The 15505-nt window shown below is 42.6% G+C and overlaps 4 protein-coding genes across 4 annotated transcripts; 2 read left to right on the top strand and 2 right to left on the bottom strand.

The window, feature by feature from the left end:
* Window positions 1-28: 28 nt before the first annotated feature.
* BCR41DRAFT_385029 (serine dehydratase alpha chain-domain-containing protein) lies at window positions 29-3327 on the top strand (the record flags this gene model as incomplete). Its single annotated transcript, XM_022027632.1, has 5 exons — window positions 29-424; window positions 801-873; window positions 1206-1287; window positions 1427-2772; window positions 3295-3327. The coding sequence occupies exons 1-5, from the start codon at window positions 45-47 to the stop codon at window positions 3325-3327; spliced, it is 1914 nt and encodes a 637-aa protein (XP_021883278.1). The 5' UTR covers window positions 29-44.
* On the bottom strand, window positions 3195-4528 carry BCR41DRAFT_13644 (hypothetical protein). The gene has a single exon (XM_022019512.1). It carries the CDS (start codon window positions 4394-4396, stop codon window positions 3419-3421), a length of 978 nt encoding a protein of 325 aa, XP_021883277.1. The 5' UTR covers window positions 4397-4528; the 3' UTR covers window positions 3195-3418.
* A 4567-nt stretch (window positions 4529-9095) lies between these two features.
* Window positions 9096-9871, top strand: BCR41DRAFT_420494 (hypothetical protein). Its single transcript, XM_022029908.1, has 3 exons — window positions 9096-9267; window positions 9395-9494; window positions 9635-9871. The coding sequence occupies exons 1-3, from the start codon at window positions 9179-9181 to the stop codon at window positions 9701-9703; spliced, it is 258 nt and encodes an 85-aa protein (XP_021883276.1). The 5' UTR covers window positions 9096-9178; the 3' UTR covers window positions 9704-9871.
* Window positions 9872-10516: 645 nt separating this feature from the next.
* BCR41DRAFT_385028 (trypsin-like cysteine/serine peptidase domain-containing protein) lies at window positions 10517-15178 on the bottom strand. The gene is made up of 4 exons (XM_022027631.1): window positions 14226-15178; window positions 12594-13814; window positions 11490-12496; window positions 10517-11374 (listed from the first exon to the last, which is right to left on the bottom strand). The coding sequence occupies exons 1-4, from the start codon at window positions 14884-14886 to the stop codon at window positions 10571-10573; spliced, it is 3693 nt and encodes a 1230-aa protein (XP_021883275.1). The 5' UTR covers window positions 14887-15178; the 3' UTR covers window positions 10517-10570.
* Between the last annotated feature and the right edge of the window lie 327 nt (window positions 15179-15505).

The raw sequence follows: 15505 nt of genomic DNA, 5'->3' as shown, positions 1-15505 counted from the left end.
TCATTTTTCATTTTTTTTTTTTTTTTTTTTTTTTTTTGTTCACAATGTCAACATTCACTCGAATGAGCTTGGTCATTCCACGCCAAGCTCGACTCTATTCTACCACATACAGAGCACTCAATTCTACTCCAACGACGACTGTAGGAGCAGCGCAACGTCCCCGTTTCTCTGTCCCTTTCTTGTACAACTCCCATGGTCGCATCTCGTCTCATAGGACGACTGCGTCTTTTGCCTCCCTAAAGGTCCTTCAGACCAAAGGCTTCTCTACCTCGGCCTGTTGTGCTGATCCATCGTTGACAACACCAGTTCCGAACCCCGTAGCCCCTGAAGAGACTTGTCAGAACAACCAGTCAGAAGAAGAGGTTAAGCATGCAGTAGTTTCGACTTTTGATCTTTTCTCCATTGGCATTGGTCCGAGTTCAAGGTAAAGGAGATACAAAAGAAAAAGACTTTGGAGCAAGAGCCACAGTGTGACGATAAACCCAGATGGAACCTTGTTAAATAAATTAAACACCGAGATATCAGAGCAACATCATAACATCACACAGGGGCAAAAAGTGGGGTGAGCGGGTGAGGGAAGAAAATGGGGCTAAAAAAAAAAAAATTAAAAAAGAGCACAGATGGATGTGCGAACCTGTAAAAGGCCAGGATGAAGAATGATTGGTTCGTTTCAAGCGTGAGAAATACTTGTGCAGTTGCCCTATTCAACCCATGCAATGCAAAAACACGTCAAACTGGACTAACCCACTCAAGCTATTATGAATGTTCTATCTCTACCCAAACTCGCCATCACTCTTTAGTCACACCGTTGGCCCAATGCGTGCTGCAAAGATCTTTGTAACAGATCTCAAAGACCACAAAGTACTTGATAAGGTATGGACATGGACGGAAGCAAACACCCTACATACTACACCCTACAACACCTCATTTACACATACACACACATACACATACATACACCTTATATGATGGCCGTTTTGCTCATACTTACTCCTTCCTCCTACCAAAAACTGCTAAGCAACTACAACCCTTGAAGTGATTCAACTCACATGTTTATAAATCTATTTTTTTTCTCCTTCCTATTTTATCATCATACACTTCCCATCTGTACTTGCCTTTCAACCGGCTGCATATTTGGGTCTGAAATCATATTTTATTGTCACCTATCTATCATTCTATTCTGCTCCCAATCTTATCCATAAAAGGTTGCCACTCTTCGAATCGACCTTTTTGGCTCTCTTGCCCTCACAGGCATCGGTCATGGTACTCCTGACTCTATTCTCATGGGTAAGAAGTCGTTTTTATTTATTTATTTATTTTAACATTACAACAATTGTGAAAGATACATGGTTGTAAACACGTGTTCTGTCCTTTTAATCTAATCTTTATTTTTTTTTAAAAAAAAAAAAAAAAAAAAAAAAAAAAGGCATGGAGGGTGAATCTCCCGAGTCGGTCGAGACGTCAACGATCCAAGCACGTCTGAAAGCGATTGATGAGCAAAAAGCCCTGACATTGGACTCGACCAACCGGATCAAATTCGATCCAGCCAAGGACCTAGTCTTCCACTACTTTGAATCTTTACCCCAACATCCAAACGGCATGCGATTCTGTGCGTTTGATGACCAAGGAGATCTCTTGGCAACCAACGAATATTTCTCTATCGGAGGTGGATTCGTAGTCAACGAACGAACTCAGTTGGCTCATGGTGAGAACGTCTTCTACAAGAATGAACAGGACAAGGAGACCAAGGCCAACAAGGTCATCCCACAAACCCGTCGAAGCCAGGATCTGGCCACTGCAGCCCTACCCTTCACAAACGCTCAAGAATTGTTGGAACTCTGTCATCGAGAGAATATGACGATAGCACAGGTTGTGTTGGAGAACGAACTCCGATGGCGATCAATGGAAGATATCAAGGAAAAGACTTTTGCCATCTGGAACACTATGGACAATGCAATCAAGAATGGTTGTCTCTCAAGTGAAGAGATGTTGCCAGGACGTCTTCGTGTCCGCCGTCGTGCCCCTGGCCTATACAAAAAGCTCTTGAAGGGACTCTATACGACCACTCCGCTCTACAAGGATACCACTGTAGGATCTGGATCCAATGCTTTATTGGGAGGGGGCCATGGATTGACTAACCAAGCACCTGAGCGTAGTATCGACAGAGTCTTGCCTAAACGTGCAGTCAAACGCCTTATGCTCCCTGCATTGGATTATCTCAGTGTGTATGCCATCGCTGTGAACGAAGAGAACGCAGCAGGTGGACGTGTCGTCACTGCACCCACTAACGGTGCTGCCGGCGTCATCCCTGCAGTCCTCAAATACTACCTCGAGTTCATCTCCGACAATCCTGAACAGGACATCATGGAATTTATCCTGACTACTGCAGCCATCGGAATGTTGTACAAGCGAGGTGCATCCATCTCGGCTGCCGAGATGGGATGTCAGGGAGAGGTCGGTGTCGCTTGTTCCATGGCTTCTGCAGGCTTCGCAGCCGTCATGGGCGGTACAGTTCAACAGGTCGAGAATGCTGCCGAAATTGGTATGGAGCATAACCTGGGTCTGACATGCGACCCAATCGATGGACTGGTCCAGATCCCTTGCATTGAACGGAACGCACTAGGTGCAGTCAAGGCTGTCACGGCTGCTCAACTGGCTCTGAACGGAGATGGGCATCACCGTGTGACCTTGGATCAGGTCATCGAGACCATGCGTCAGACTGGAAATGATATGCAGGCTAAATACAAGGAAACCTCTCAAGGAGGACTCAGTGTCTGTGTTCCTGTCTGCTAAAAAAAAAAAAAAAAAAAAAAAAAAAAATCGGATCGATCGTTGCTTCTCGCTTCCCTTTTTTTTTTTTTTTTTTTTTTTTTTTTTTTCCTCCTTCCTGCATACCTCTTACCTCTATTTGTCCATAGATGAACATCATTATCCATTCTTATTTTTAGCATTTTCAATCATCCCTTTGTACTTTATCTTTTTTTTTTTTTTTTATTCATACTCATACGCCAAAAGGTGTTTTTTCATATGATCCTCCTTTGGCAATAATAATAAAAGTAAAAAAAAAAAAATAAAAAAAAAAAAAAAAGTAATAATAAAAACAAAAAATCATGTAAGCATCGGAAGCAATGCCTATTCAATTCTTTTTATTTACTTTATTTTATTTTATTTTATTTTATTTTATTTTGCTTTTTGCTTTATTGTTTTTAAGCGAAGCTTGAGGAAGCAAAATAAAGGTCAGCATTAATGATGATGACACACATAAATATGTATATATATATTTAAAACTAAAAGGAAGATTGCAAGTGTCAAGTCTATGTAGAATAAAAATGTGTAAGATGTAAAGGATATGAAAAAATGCTACAGCAGTAATAAAAAACCTTTATTAGGGAGGGAGAGAAGGAGAGCCAAGTTTTCGTTATGACCACATGGTCCTTGACTTTGGAGGCGGTACATAACCACCATCGTTGGTGCTGCTCCTATTGTTATCATTGCTGCTTGAACGACGCCCCCCATAATCAGACCCTACTTGAACCTTATAATCATGATGACTCTGTGTTTCATCAGCACCATCGAGAGCAGTGCCCGCTTGAGCTTCAGCTTCTTCTTGACGGGCCCGTCGAATTTCTCCCAAAAGTTCTGCCTTGTACCGATCATCCGAATAATGAGATTCGGCAACAGTGATGTTATCAGATTGATACAGCTGAGGACTTCCCTTGATACGTGCACTACTGTTGTTGGAGTCCGGAGTCACCATCCCTGTATCAAAGTTCTGAGCCGCTCCAATGGAATAAGGATGATGGTTGCTAGATCCTCCCCCAGCTCCTGATGAGGGGACTTGATCAAGCACCGAAGATGAGGGCGCGGTCGTGCTCCCTAAAGTGGCTTTCGCAGTGGTCGTAGATGAAGGAGCTGTAGTGGTAATAGTAGTATGAGATACTGGTAGAGGATAGGTGGCACTGTGACGAGGCGGTGGCGGATAAATATCAACTGTCGATCCCGATACAGGAGGAGGTCCTGAAGTAGGATTTTCTGGATGATGTTGTTGCTGTTTAAGCATCCTTTCATGTTTTTGTCTCTGAAGAGCCTCAGCCATGTTCTGATGGTAGAGCTGCTGTTCTCTTAGTTGTTTTGCATATTCCAAATGTGCCAAAGCCTTCTGTGATGCCAAGTCCTCCTCATGCGTTGGCTCTGCGTGGTTATTGCTAGTGTTATTAATGTTAGGCTGATTATGCCCATGGTCTATTAGAGTCTGGCTTCCCCCATACTGCGCGCCAGGTGCCCTAGCTCCTGGTGTCTCGACGTAGTTAGAGGGCTCTTCAGTATACTCGCCTCCTGTTATGGGCACCGCCGCGGAACTTTGGTTTTGATAGCTGATGCCTGTGGTTGGGATCATCTCGTACGATGGCCGGTGCTGTCTCTCTAATGCGTAGTTACTGTTGTAATATGCCTCATTATCAATAACTGCCTGTGATTGCTGCGCTTGGGACTGAATCTGCTGCTGTTAGAAAGAAAAAAAAAGAGAGGGAGAGCACTCTTTTTAGACTTAACGAAGCAAAAGAAAGTGGGTTCGGGTGATAAATGCATCTTCGCATCTAGCGTTTATGTAGTGAAGCTTGCGACTTACATAAGGATGATTTAAATAACCTGACGAGTTTTGATGTTGCATTTGGTGGTTGTAATAGGGCTGTTGGTTATTAACAGGATTAACGCGTGGGGTTTGATAGTGATGTTGCTGATATGGTTGGTAAGGATGTGTGGGCCTTGGTTGGGGTTGTTGCTGTACAGGCTGTATAGGTCGATGTATTTGCTGCTGTTGTTGCATTTGCTGCTGCTGACGCTGCTGAGCACGCCTTCTTTCAGCCTCTGCAATTACAGCAGCAGCCTCTTCCCGCTCTCGCTGAGCAGCATCTTCTTTGGCCAACGTTGAGGCCATGGTCGTGGGTGAGCTCGTGATCATTTCCTCTGTCAGATCCTTAAATTCTAAGGGTCGACTACGGAAGAGCACGACCCAAAGGATGGTCGTTGCAAAGAACAAGACGCCACAGGCAGCACAGCCTAGCAACTGACTCTGCCATAGACGACAGTGGATCATGCTGTCATACGAACTTGTTGAACAAAGAAACTCATTGGGTTCTTCATTGGCGAAAGTCTGATAGAACTGCCAGGCTGCAGCAAAGAGATACAGACCTGAGAACAGACCGGTGAGCACACACTCCTGGACTGTTGGCCTTCCATTTTCGTAGAGCCTGGACTGAGAGATCCAAAGGAGAGATTGCAATGCACCCGCGCAACCTAATCATGCAAAGCGTCGTAAAAAAAAAAAAAAAAAAAAAAAGAGGTCGTGCGTTAAAACGGAAAGATCGGGTTTCAGAAGGATAGATAATCTATAATTACTACATTCACGCGCGAGCCTGTAAGGGGAATGACCCAAAGCGGTCGAGACCTTGTTTTTGTTGGTTTTTTTTTTTCTACTTTTCCTTAGGAGAGGGAGTGCTTAATGAATTTTTTTTGCTTTTTTATATTAATCAGCTTTGTCTTATACACTCCAAAAGAAGGAAAGAGAAAAAGGAAGGGCAAAAGAGAAAGTGAGGCATTCACTCTGTAGCAAGGTGTGACAGAGCAGGAAGGCTGATTTTGTGTCCGTTACTTTCTCTGGCCTTTTGGAATATTTGATGTCAAGAACGGATTGTGTTCCATTCCAATCATGCTCAAAAATAACAAACAAATAAACACTGTAACCGTTTTGGATACAGTTTCAACCCTTTTTATAAATGTGTCCATGTGTATCATGTCTTTGCCCGAAACAAGGAAAAATACTTTTTGGAGTATGAAGTGGCGAGGAAATCATCATTCCTTAATCTGGTCTATCCAGGGGTTGTTTTGTAGTTTTAAACATTTGGAGGCAAAATATTAATAAACAATTGTTGACTTACTGACGCTTAAGAGATAATACGTTAGCCAACTATAATCATAGTTACTGCCTTCGTCCTTTCTGACCCTGGTAGTAATGACTGTTCGTGCCCAGGAATAGATCGAGTCAAGGAAAATAAAAGTTAGATTTAAAAAAAAAAAAAAAAAAAAAGGACTTCCCATATTGTATTAACACAAAAACAAACAAACAAAAGTCTTACTCAGTTCAGCAACTAGACAAGCACAAGTCTTTTGTTAGGGGGGAACATGAAGTTGGAAAAGAGTAGCATGAATAAAAAGGGGGCAAGACACGACAAGTATCAACAAGTGGTAAAAAATAAAAAAAAATAAAAAAATAAAAAAAGACGTTGAGGTGGTTAGGTGTGAATTGAATAGCCTAGGTCATTCTATTTTCCAAGTGCCATGAGAATGAATGAAATAAAGTACCCCAGCTGCAAAGATGAACAGGATCAAATGGATCAATCTGGCTGTAATTCTGCTGAACATTGTGAAAACGGACGTGGACAGCTGAAAAACGTCCTTTCGCAGTGGCGGGTAGAATTAAATGTATTTGTGTAAAGTACGGGTATTATGTAAAAAAGAAAAAGAAAAAGAAAAAGAAAAAATTAAGGGAAAATAACTGTGTCAAATATCCAGTGATCAAAAGTGTGAATGAGTGTGAATGAGTGTGAATGAGTGTGAATGAGTGTGAATGAGTGTGAATGAGAGGAGTGGGGATGAGGATGAGGATGAGTGGGAATGAGCGAGGGTGTGAATGAATGAGAGTTGGAGTGGAGTTGAGAAGGGATGCCCAAACTAAAGAGACAAAAGACAGAAAAGAGGCGGAATGAAGAAACAAATGGCGATGAGGCAAGACAAAGCATGAGCATGAAAAATAAGTTTAATGTCGGGTTTTGAGAATTTTTTTATTTTCCCCTGACTTGCCTGACTTGCCTGACTTGTCTGACTTGCCTGCCTTGACTTGTCTGATTTGCTGACTTGGTGTGCCTGGGCTTGAGCTTAAAAGAGTTTAGAAGGGGGGAGAACCAAATACACACACAGACATGCAGGACACTTTTATTCAATTAAAGCTTCCCTGCAAGCCCAACATCTCATCTATTCTCACAATACTTCCCTCCATTCTTTGCATCGCTTCGATCAGCTTTACCAGGATAGCATTACATTCAAACTCTCATTCACCCAGACATAATTTTCGCAGCTCCGATGCCAACAACAAGTGCAGGGATCCCATCTTTCTCTGTTCACACAAATGATAGGAGGGACCTTCTGCTCATTCAATCAGCCATTCACCTGAGGCATACAATTTACATTGTTGCTTCGGACTTTTTGAATGCAACAAAGAAACCCCTGACCATGCTCTGTCTGTGCCCTTTTTGCTTTTCGCTCATAAATTGCAATAACATTCATGTCTATATCTCTTTCTATACATCATTATCACCATCATTATTATTATTATCACTATCATTATCATCATCATTATTATCCTTCGCTAGAGATTTCTGTGAGCCTTTTCCATTTCACCAAAACTTTTTTTTTTTTTTTTTTCTTTTTTATCTCACCATTTGTCAGTTACGAAAAATAAGCCATATCAATGCTTACCGTTAACGCGTCTTTTCATATCCTTGAGCGGAAGATCGTCAAGTAAGCCATTGGTATAGCCCGTTTCATTTGGTCATGATACCTTATATTTTTTGAATACTTTCGAGTGTATTGGCAGCCAATTGGCTCGCTTGTTGCGAGTATTGTTGCAAGTCCGTCACGTAGTGAAATGCCACCAGAACAATTCAATCATCGTTTTTACATTAAAAATATAAAGTATCATGACCAAATGAAATTGGCGATACAACCTCGCATTTATTATTCCACTTGCAGGCTAGGCTCTTGCAGCAGACAAAGCAGTTGGCACATCCTTAAAGTTGATATTAGGAGACATCGTGCAGACATTCATCGCTTTATCAAGAATTGTCCATACTCTTGTACACAGCGTTTTATTGTAAACCATATTAAGGCGGTTTGACATCAAAGCATCCCATCGTCACAGTATACGGATTGGTAGCAAAGGCCTAAGCGCGGCGTTCAGCTTTTGCCATGGCTTTCTTCGAAGCGTTCTTACACGTGTCACCTTTGGTCCCGTGACATAGATCCCAAATGCTACAGCCTAGTCCAACCATGAAGAGAATATCATTCTAGGGCCGGATGCCGGCCATAGATTTTAACAGTTTATGTAGTGTGACTCTTGGATCGGGCCCTGGTTTGCCCACAAGGCTGGCTCTAAACCTAAGTAGCATTGTTGAAAGCGAAAGGACGCCGTCCTTACTCATTTACTCGACTTTGTATTCAGACTTCTTCACCTCCTTAATGAGATAGCATTTTACTATCAAGGCGGTGCACTAAAAGACGCAAGTTGGCTCATTGTCGCCAAGGAAAATACTCCACAACTCACTAAAGCGCCTACTTTCATCCTTAAATACAATCGAATATGTACCCCTCCTGCTAAGGCACAGCAGACTGCATAGGCTGTAATAGGTCCTGATTGTTTTAGCATTGCAGACCTACATATTCTAAAAGTCCTCGTTGAAATACTGTTTAATGTAAGGTTGGATAAGCAAGTATCGAGAAAAGTGTATATTACATCAGAAGCCGGTCTAAAATGGGGTCGCATCTTACATTAAAAGTCGCCTCCGTTGTGATAATATGCTTTTTCTCTTCACATTAGTCAATTTTGGAAGCTTGTACCTACATCTTTCAAATAGCTTACATTCATAATTGGCAAATCACTACAGCCAAAATTTTCAGAGTTGTAAGCTTCTCTTCTATCAGCCTGAATAGATTCAGGTAAATAATACTCTATACCTTGTTATTTTTATTAGTCGCACAGCGTGCCTGACCATTTTGATTTTTTTTTTTTTTTTTTTTTTTTCCCTTTATATACACCATCGTTTGGTGGCGTAGCGAGAGCTCATTGATAAGGGATAGATGCAGATTGCATATTGATATGCGATTCAGTTCATTTGGAGAAAAGACATCCTTCAAAGTATGCGCTTTGGTCTCTTCATTGTATTCTCATTTCCCTTGTCCACCCTCCTTGTTCGTGTATAAAAAGGGACCTTTTTCTTTTTTCTTTCTCTTCTTTCTTTTAATATATACACTCAGCTTTCCTTTTTCACTCATCACTCTCCACTCTCCACTCAGTTTTTGCAACTTTTCTTTTACCCTACTTCTTCATATCAAGTAAAATCACAATATGTCTGGCGTCGTTCACCTTGTCAAGACCAACCCTGCTTTGGCTCCTCTCTTCCTCTTTGGCGGTTCTGGTATCGTTGCTGGCGTTGCGTAAGTTACAAAAAATGCAAATTCTCTTTTTCTCTTCCTCTCTCTCTCCAAGTCATTCTCTTCCACATCCTTAAGTGCTTTGATCATGAACCACAAGTCTTACCATCCTTCTTTTTCTTTTATATAGCTATATCGGCCATTGTTTGAAAAACGGACCCGACGTAATCATCAACAAGTCTGCTCCTCAAAAGCCATGGCAACGTATTCAACCTCATGAGAACGCCAAGGTAAAGACTCGATAGGAATCAAAAAGGACCTTTTCCTTTCCTGAATCATTCAGAAGCGCAGTGCCCCCCCCCCCCCCTTTTTTTTTTTTCTTTCTTGTTCCTCCCAGCTTACATCCTCCTTGTCTTTCTTTATTCTTTAGTTGTGGTCTCCCAACACTGAGTTCTGGCAACAGCGCAAGGAACGTGCCGAACAAGCCAAGACGGCGTAAAGAAAAAAAGAAAAGAAAAGAAAAAAGAAAATCAAACAACAAAAATACTGGATATTCTTGTTTGTCCCTTTCTCCAAAGCTCTTCTGAGGAATTCCACTTACCTCTTTCTCATTCTCTTCCTCTCCACTCTAAGAAAAAAAAAAGTTTTTACAAACACATTCGTACATACAAAATAAATCTTTTTTTTTTTTTTTTTTTTTCCTCGTCAGTTCCGAGAACTAGGAATAAGTAAAAACAAAGGAAATAAAGAAAAGTAATCATCTTGTAAAATAAGAATGTATGCGCCGTGCAATAGGTTAAAGAATATGATGCTGAATATGCTGTGCAAATGTGTATGTTGGATACTCCGACCTTCATTTGTTGTCGGACTTTGGAGTAAGAGTGAGTAAATGACAGTTCTTAGTTCTTTCTCCACAAAAAAATCTTGAATCAGTTTTTGACTCCAATAACAATCCAAAGTGGAGGGGCTCTTTGGGAGAAGAAGAGGGGGGTTGGAAAAGAGTTTGACCATTTTCTTCCCGTCATGCGTATGTGCTACTACACGCCTCTTTCTTTCTCTTTTTTGGTTGCATTAACCAATCATATCATTGTACCTGTCATCCTCTGGGCTCCTCCACCCACTTTTTTTCTTTTTTGTAAAAAAAAAAAAAAAAAAAAAAACTGGAGAACCGAGCGCTCTAGTAAGGCTAACAAGAGTAAAGAGTACACATGATCTATATCATTCATGTATACACATATTAATATATAGACATGTCTTATTCATTCTGTAACGACCATTAGCCTGAATCTAGTGCATTTTTTTGAGATTACATCCAAAAGTTTATAAACAAAAAACAAAATATATAAATATGGGGCTATTCTTTCCTTTAGATGACATCGCACAACTTCCAACCACTGACACTGTCAGGATCTGGTAACAATTGAGTGGTACTCCAATAGATAGGATCTAGTTTCATGGCAATCACAGATACCGTGCCATTGCGCGCCTGGATCTTGATACGCACATAACCCTGAGATTGTGCTGCATCGTCCCCTTGTACCATTGTAGGAGACGGTTCTTCCGCCTCATCCTCATCCAACAAATGAGCCTCTCCAAAGCTGCCTGATGAGCCTCCAAGGTCCATTGGATGTATTCCATCAGGGTTAGAAGAGCCCAACTCAGAGTTCAGAATACCGAGGCCAAGACCATTGAGGGCAGCAGTTACACCAGTAACGGAAGGCGGAGCAGGAGCGTTACCGCCAAGGACATTTGTAGCTGAATGACCCTGAGTGCCTTCGGAATGAGTAGATAGAGGATGTTGCTGCGTCATCTTCTTGAGGTTTAATGACAAACGCTTGAGCCCAACTTCACAGACACTACCCTGTCGAGATCGAACAACCTTTTTCTCATGATGATGAACCGCATCCAAAAACTCATCCAGATTTGCAACAGGCATGCCATCCACCTCTGTAATCCAAACCCCTGGCCGCAGGGCCGTCGACGCTGGAGAACCATAAAGTGTGCAGGACACATACACACCCGTGGGAGCGTTTGACACTTGCTCAAGGACTGCCTTATAGGGCATCTGAATCAATGCACCAGCCCAAGAAATGATACGATTCGTGTCTGTGCCCATCAACGGGACCGTTGGAACTGTTAAATTGAGCACCTTGCCTTCACGGAGCACAGTCTAGGTTGATTATAAGAAAGGATGAGTGGTTAATTGCAATGAAGAAAAAAAAAAAAAAAAAAAAAAAAAAAAAGGAATAAACGATAAGCACCCTTGCATAAGTGCAGTTTATTACCATCTGAACAGAGTCCACGTTTCGAGCGCGCTCCAGATCCTTCATACCAGTTGCAACTTTGCCCCCGAGTTCCAGGACAATGTCTCCAACCTTCAACATCTGGCTGCAGGGTGTACTTGTGTCCAGCAGGCTCAACACATAAAGCAATGAGTGCTTCGAGTTCGGATCGCTCTCAATTCTCTGAACCCATGCATCTGTGAGTCCCAGGGAACGGGCTGCTGCAATACGCATCGTCCAGAACTCAACATCCAAAGCTCGCAACTTTGGATATTCGCCTCTCATAAAAGGTTCAATCACTGTCTTAACACTTGCAATGTCCAAGCCAGACATGAATGTGATATCGTTTCCTTTGTCATCTTGAGACGAATAATTCACCCATAGAGCCTGGACTTTACCCTCATTGTTACAGAGGACACCTCCCTGAGTACCGATAGGGTCATCAATCTTGATACCCTCGACGTTCATAGCACGCCAACGAGGCGGTGAGCATTCGCGCGTACCAATGTTTCCGACGTTCGAGACCGTAGTCTTCTTGATAACTGGTGACTGATCGGTGCCAACTCCGACTAGATAGCATTCATCACCCTGCATCAGAGGCTTATCACTGAATGTCGCAGGTCGCACAGGGGTATCTGCCAGCAACGCTGCATCATAGGTCAAGACCACAAAGTTGTAATGTGGGTGCAAATAAACCAGGCGACCTGGGATAATCACACTGTTGGCAAATGTAATAAAGATATCGCCAATTGAGATAGGGATCGTGTCACGGTCACAGACCACCAAAGGTGGATTTGTAGAAACAACCAAACCAGTACCATAGAACTGAGTCGCTTTCATGCCGTCGACCAAGAAGGGAAGATGGAAATCAATGGCGACAAAGGATGGCATCAAGACTGGTGCAGGATGCAGTGCAGGGTTAATAGTAGGATAAATGGCTGTTGCTGGAGCATATGGTGGAGATGGCGGGGGAGGAGGCAAATCCGTAAAGTCCCAGAGACCAGTCTTGTCTAAATTAGACGAAACAGAACTAAATGTGAGCCCTCGGATCAATTAAGTTTGAGGATGATAAATTGAATGATTCAAAATTAGGAGAAAATCACTCACCATTACGCACAGCAACGCGACACTTGTGCCAGTGACGATCCACATGCATAATCATGATCTTCTCTTTGAAGGCCTTTTGCAAAGTATAGAATCGAATCGGGACACGAGCACCATCAGGCAAAGTTGAAATAGCATGAATAAATGCATCCAGATTAGGCGTTGGGATGTTGTTGACTGCAACAATAACACTCTTACGCCATGCGCTGGCAGAAGCCAACATATGACCCGAAGTCGCCACGTAAACTCCTCCACATGGCTGACCATATGAATGAGCTAGCTGATAAGATAATTCGTTCACAACACCACCTCCGACCTCCACGAAACGATCAGGCGTGATCGAATGCAAATCCTGAACTGTTAAGGTGAAAGTCAGCAGCTGAGAGTTGGATCCACGCACAACAGTGAGTGTGATCTTTTGACCCACAGAGTCATCAATCACGGAGAAGAGTTGAATAAAGTTGGCAATAGGCTCATCATTGCATTTAATCACAATGTCTCCAGGGATGAGATGATCTGCCGCAGGACCTTTGGGTAACACGGTCTTGACGACCAACATTCCAGTCTCGTTAGGGAAGTGCTGTCGGATCTGTTTTTCCATTGAAATCTTGAGACCCAGGCGCCGCAGCTCATCATATGGGAAATACTCAAAATCTGTCTGTAAAGTACCACGAGGTACTTGCTGTCCTTCCTGAATGAACTTGAGTGCACGCTTGACTCTGTCCAAAGGCAAGTAATAAGAAGCTGAAGCTTTGCTGGCACCTCCAGCATTTAATGCCACAGCATGGCCTTCAATGTCAAGGACAGGACTTCCTGAGGACCCACCACTGGTTGAAGAAGCAGCCTGAAGATAAAATGTGTTGAAATCATTGTATTCTCCTTGACCATAATCAGGTGCTGGTCGATCCAGACGAGCCAGAGTTCCTGCTAAAATGGAAAGCTTTTCACCAGCATCATTCCCCACCACACGGATTTCCAGGCCAACACGGGCACGCTCGGGGCTGAGCGGAATTTCTTCTAGCTGCATGAATCGGACTTTGGTAATATCAAACTGCATAAAACCAAAATCATGGACGGGATCGCGGTAGATCGGTTTGAGTTCAACTTCCTCATAATTGGATAGGATAGCGAGAGCAAGGATAGGAGCGGGTGAAACCACATGGCGGTTGGTGAGGATAATGCCGCGCTTTGCATCAACGAGGAACCCCGTAGCGGAATAGGCGCCTAATTAGTTTTTTGTAGTCATCATATTGTACATTGTACCCGCAAGAGGAGCCAGATGAAGCGTAGGTTAGTAAGAATGCATCTCACAAGCAAAAAAAGGAAGTAAGCCCAGAATGAAGGTAAGACAGTGTCATCAATGTGATGCGATTCAAAGGAGGAAAGCTATTTTAGACACCAAAAATTGAGTGATGAACCAAAAGCCCGATATCATCATCAGCTCAGAAGTGGAGTACATGCAGACTGTACGTGCATATCCTTTCATGATGCGGGTTGTTATCCCAATATAGTTCGGTGCTAAATTTTTGTACTGTAAATTTTTTTTTTTTGCATTGACCCAACCAATCGCACTAGAAGCTTGGCTTGGGAATAGATAAAAAAAAAAAAAAAAGGTGAGAAAGTGATAGACGTTACCAGATGTTTCCGTATCAAAACTCCTGACATGATTAGCAGTAATCGACACAATCGAACGAATCGAACGCTCCAGCGTTGATTCCCATGTCTGGAGTCTGGGCGTATCCATGGGACTGAGTCCAAGGGTGGGCGGTGGTGGACCCATCATTCCGGCCTTTATATCAATAGTGGTGTTTTTGCCTGTGTTATCCAAGACCAGTGCAGGTCCACCAACACTGCTACCACTGCTGCCTCCTCCGCCTCCCACGCCACTATTCAACAGCGATCCATGGTGGTGTAATCTATGCTGCTCTTCATCATCTGCATCGTCGCTTCCATCGTCATTTCCACCGCTTATTCTATTACCAGCGCTGCCTGATCCCGATCCTGTTCCTGCTCCTGGTGAAGCGGCCCATGACCCCTGTCGGTTGCTCTCATTCGTATTAAGAATGCCAAACATCTCTGAGGGATCGACAGCACGACCATTCATGGCCTGCGCCCATGAAAGACCAAAGGCTAGTGACTTGGATCGAAGCCTACCAGATCGACCACTGCCACCAGCTAATTTCTCAAGTGAGCTGATTTCCGGTGATGGACGGGTCTGCTCCTGGCAGGCAAAAAATTCAAGTGCCTCTTTGTCTGCATTGAGACAGTTGAGAGATTCACGGCGCGCTCGGTTCATGGTTAAAGAATATGAGGGGAAAAAACTGTCAAAGAGAAAAACTGTACAGTAAATGATATGATTGGAAAATATAGGTTATTTGTCATCAACCACACATGGAGAGGATGAGAGAAAGAGATGATCTTTGTTGCCTTTGTAAAGGTACAAACACAACCAAGAGAGGTGTTGAGGTGTTACAAAGAAATTGAAAAAAAGATCCAAATTTCGAGTTGATATTGAACTAGTAATTGTAAGGTAGAGAAATGAATGGAGTATATAAGAAAGGGATGAAGAACGAAAGATGATAAAAAAGAGAATAATAAATATGTCAGAAAAAGAAAAAAAAAAGTCTGCCAGCTTCGTTTGGTTAGCACGAGAGCATGAGAGTAGTTTGAAGTCTGGGCCATGCATTTTAAATCAAAACAGCTTAGTGGTTCTGTTGCAAAATTACGAAATGACAACCATTTCAATTAAATCAATCCATCTTCTTGTTTCTCTGCCTCGCCTCCCTGTCTCTTACCTCCCTAATTTTGTTTACCTGTTTACTTGATTACCTGTTCTGCCCGTCTACCAACCTTTTTCTCTATCTGTCGACCTGTCTATGATTAGCAAGATATCCGAACAGTGGACTGAGTAAGTA

This window comes from Lobosporangium transversale, assembly GCF_002105155.1.
Source record: "Lobosporangium transversale strain NRRL 3116 chromosome Unknown BCR41scaffold_10, whole genome shotgun sequence".
Taxonomy (NCBI): Eukaryota; Fungi; Mortierellomycota; class Mortierellomycetes; order Mortierellales; family Mortierellaceae; genus Lobosporangium; species Lobosporangium transversale.
Note: the sequence above shows the minus strand (reverse complement) of the source record. Positions and strands in the feature narration are given on the sequence as shown.

Bases quoted from the DNA above. Each gene is read 5' to 3' on its own strand.
- BCR41DRAFT_13644 (XM_022019512.1), bottom strand. From the start codon at position 4,396: ATGATCCCAACCACAGGCATCAGCTATCAAAACCAAAGTTCCGCGGCG.
- BCR41DRAFT_420494 (XM_022029908.1), top strand. From the start codon at position 9,179: ATGTCTGGCGTCGTTCACCTTGTCAAGACCAACCCTGCTTTGGCTCCT. The intron at 9,268-9,394 runs GTAAGTTACAAA...TCTTTTATATAG, and splicing joins GGTATCGTTGCTGGCGTTGC to CTATATCGGCCATTGTTTGA. The intron at 9,495-9,634 runs GTAAAGACTCGA...TTTATTCTTTAG, and splicing joins AACCTCATGAGAACGCCAAG to TTGTGGTCTCCCAACACTGA.
- BCR41DRAFT_385028 (XM_022027631.1), bottom strand. From the start codon at position 14,886: ATGAACCGAGCGCGCCGTGAATCTCTCAACTGTCTCAATGCAGACAAA. The intron at 12,497-12,593 runs GTGAGTGATTTT...CGTCTAATTTAG, and splicing joins TCGCGTTGCTGTGCGTAATG to ACAAGACTGGTCTCTGGGAC. The intron at 11,375-11,489 runs GTAATAAACTGC...TAATCAACCTAG, and splicing joins ACGTGGACTCTGTTCAGATG to ACTGTGCTCCGTGAAGGCAA.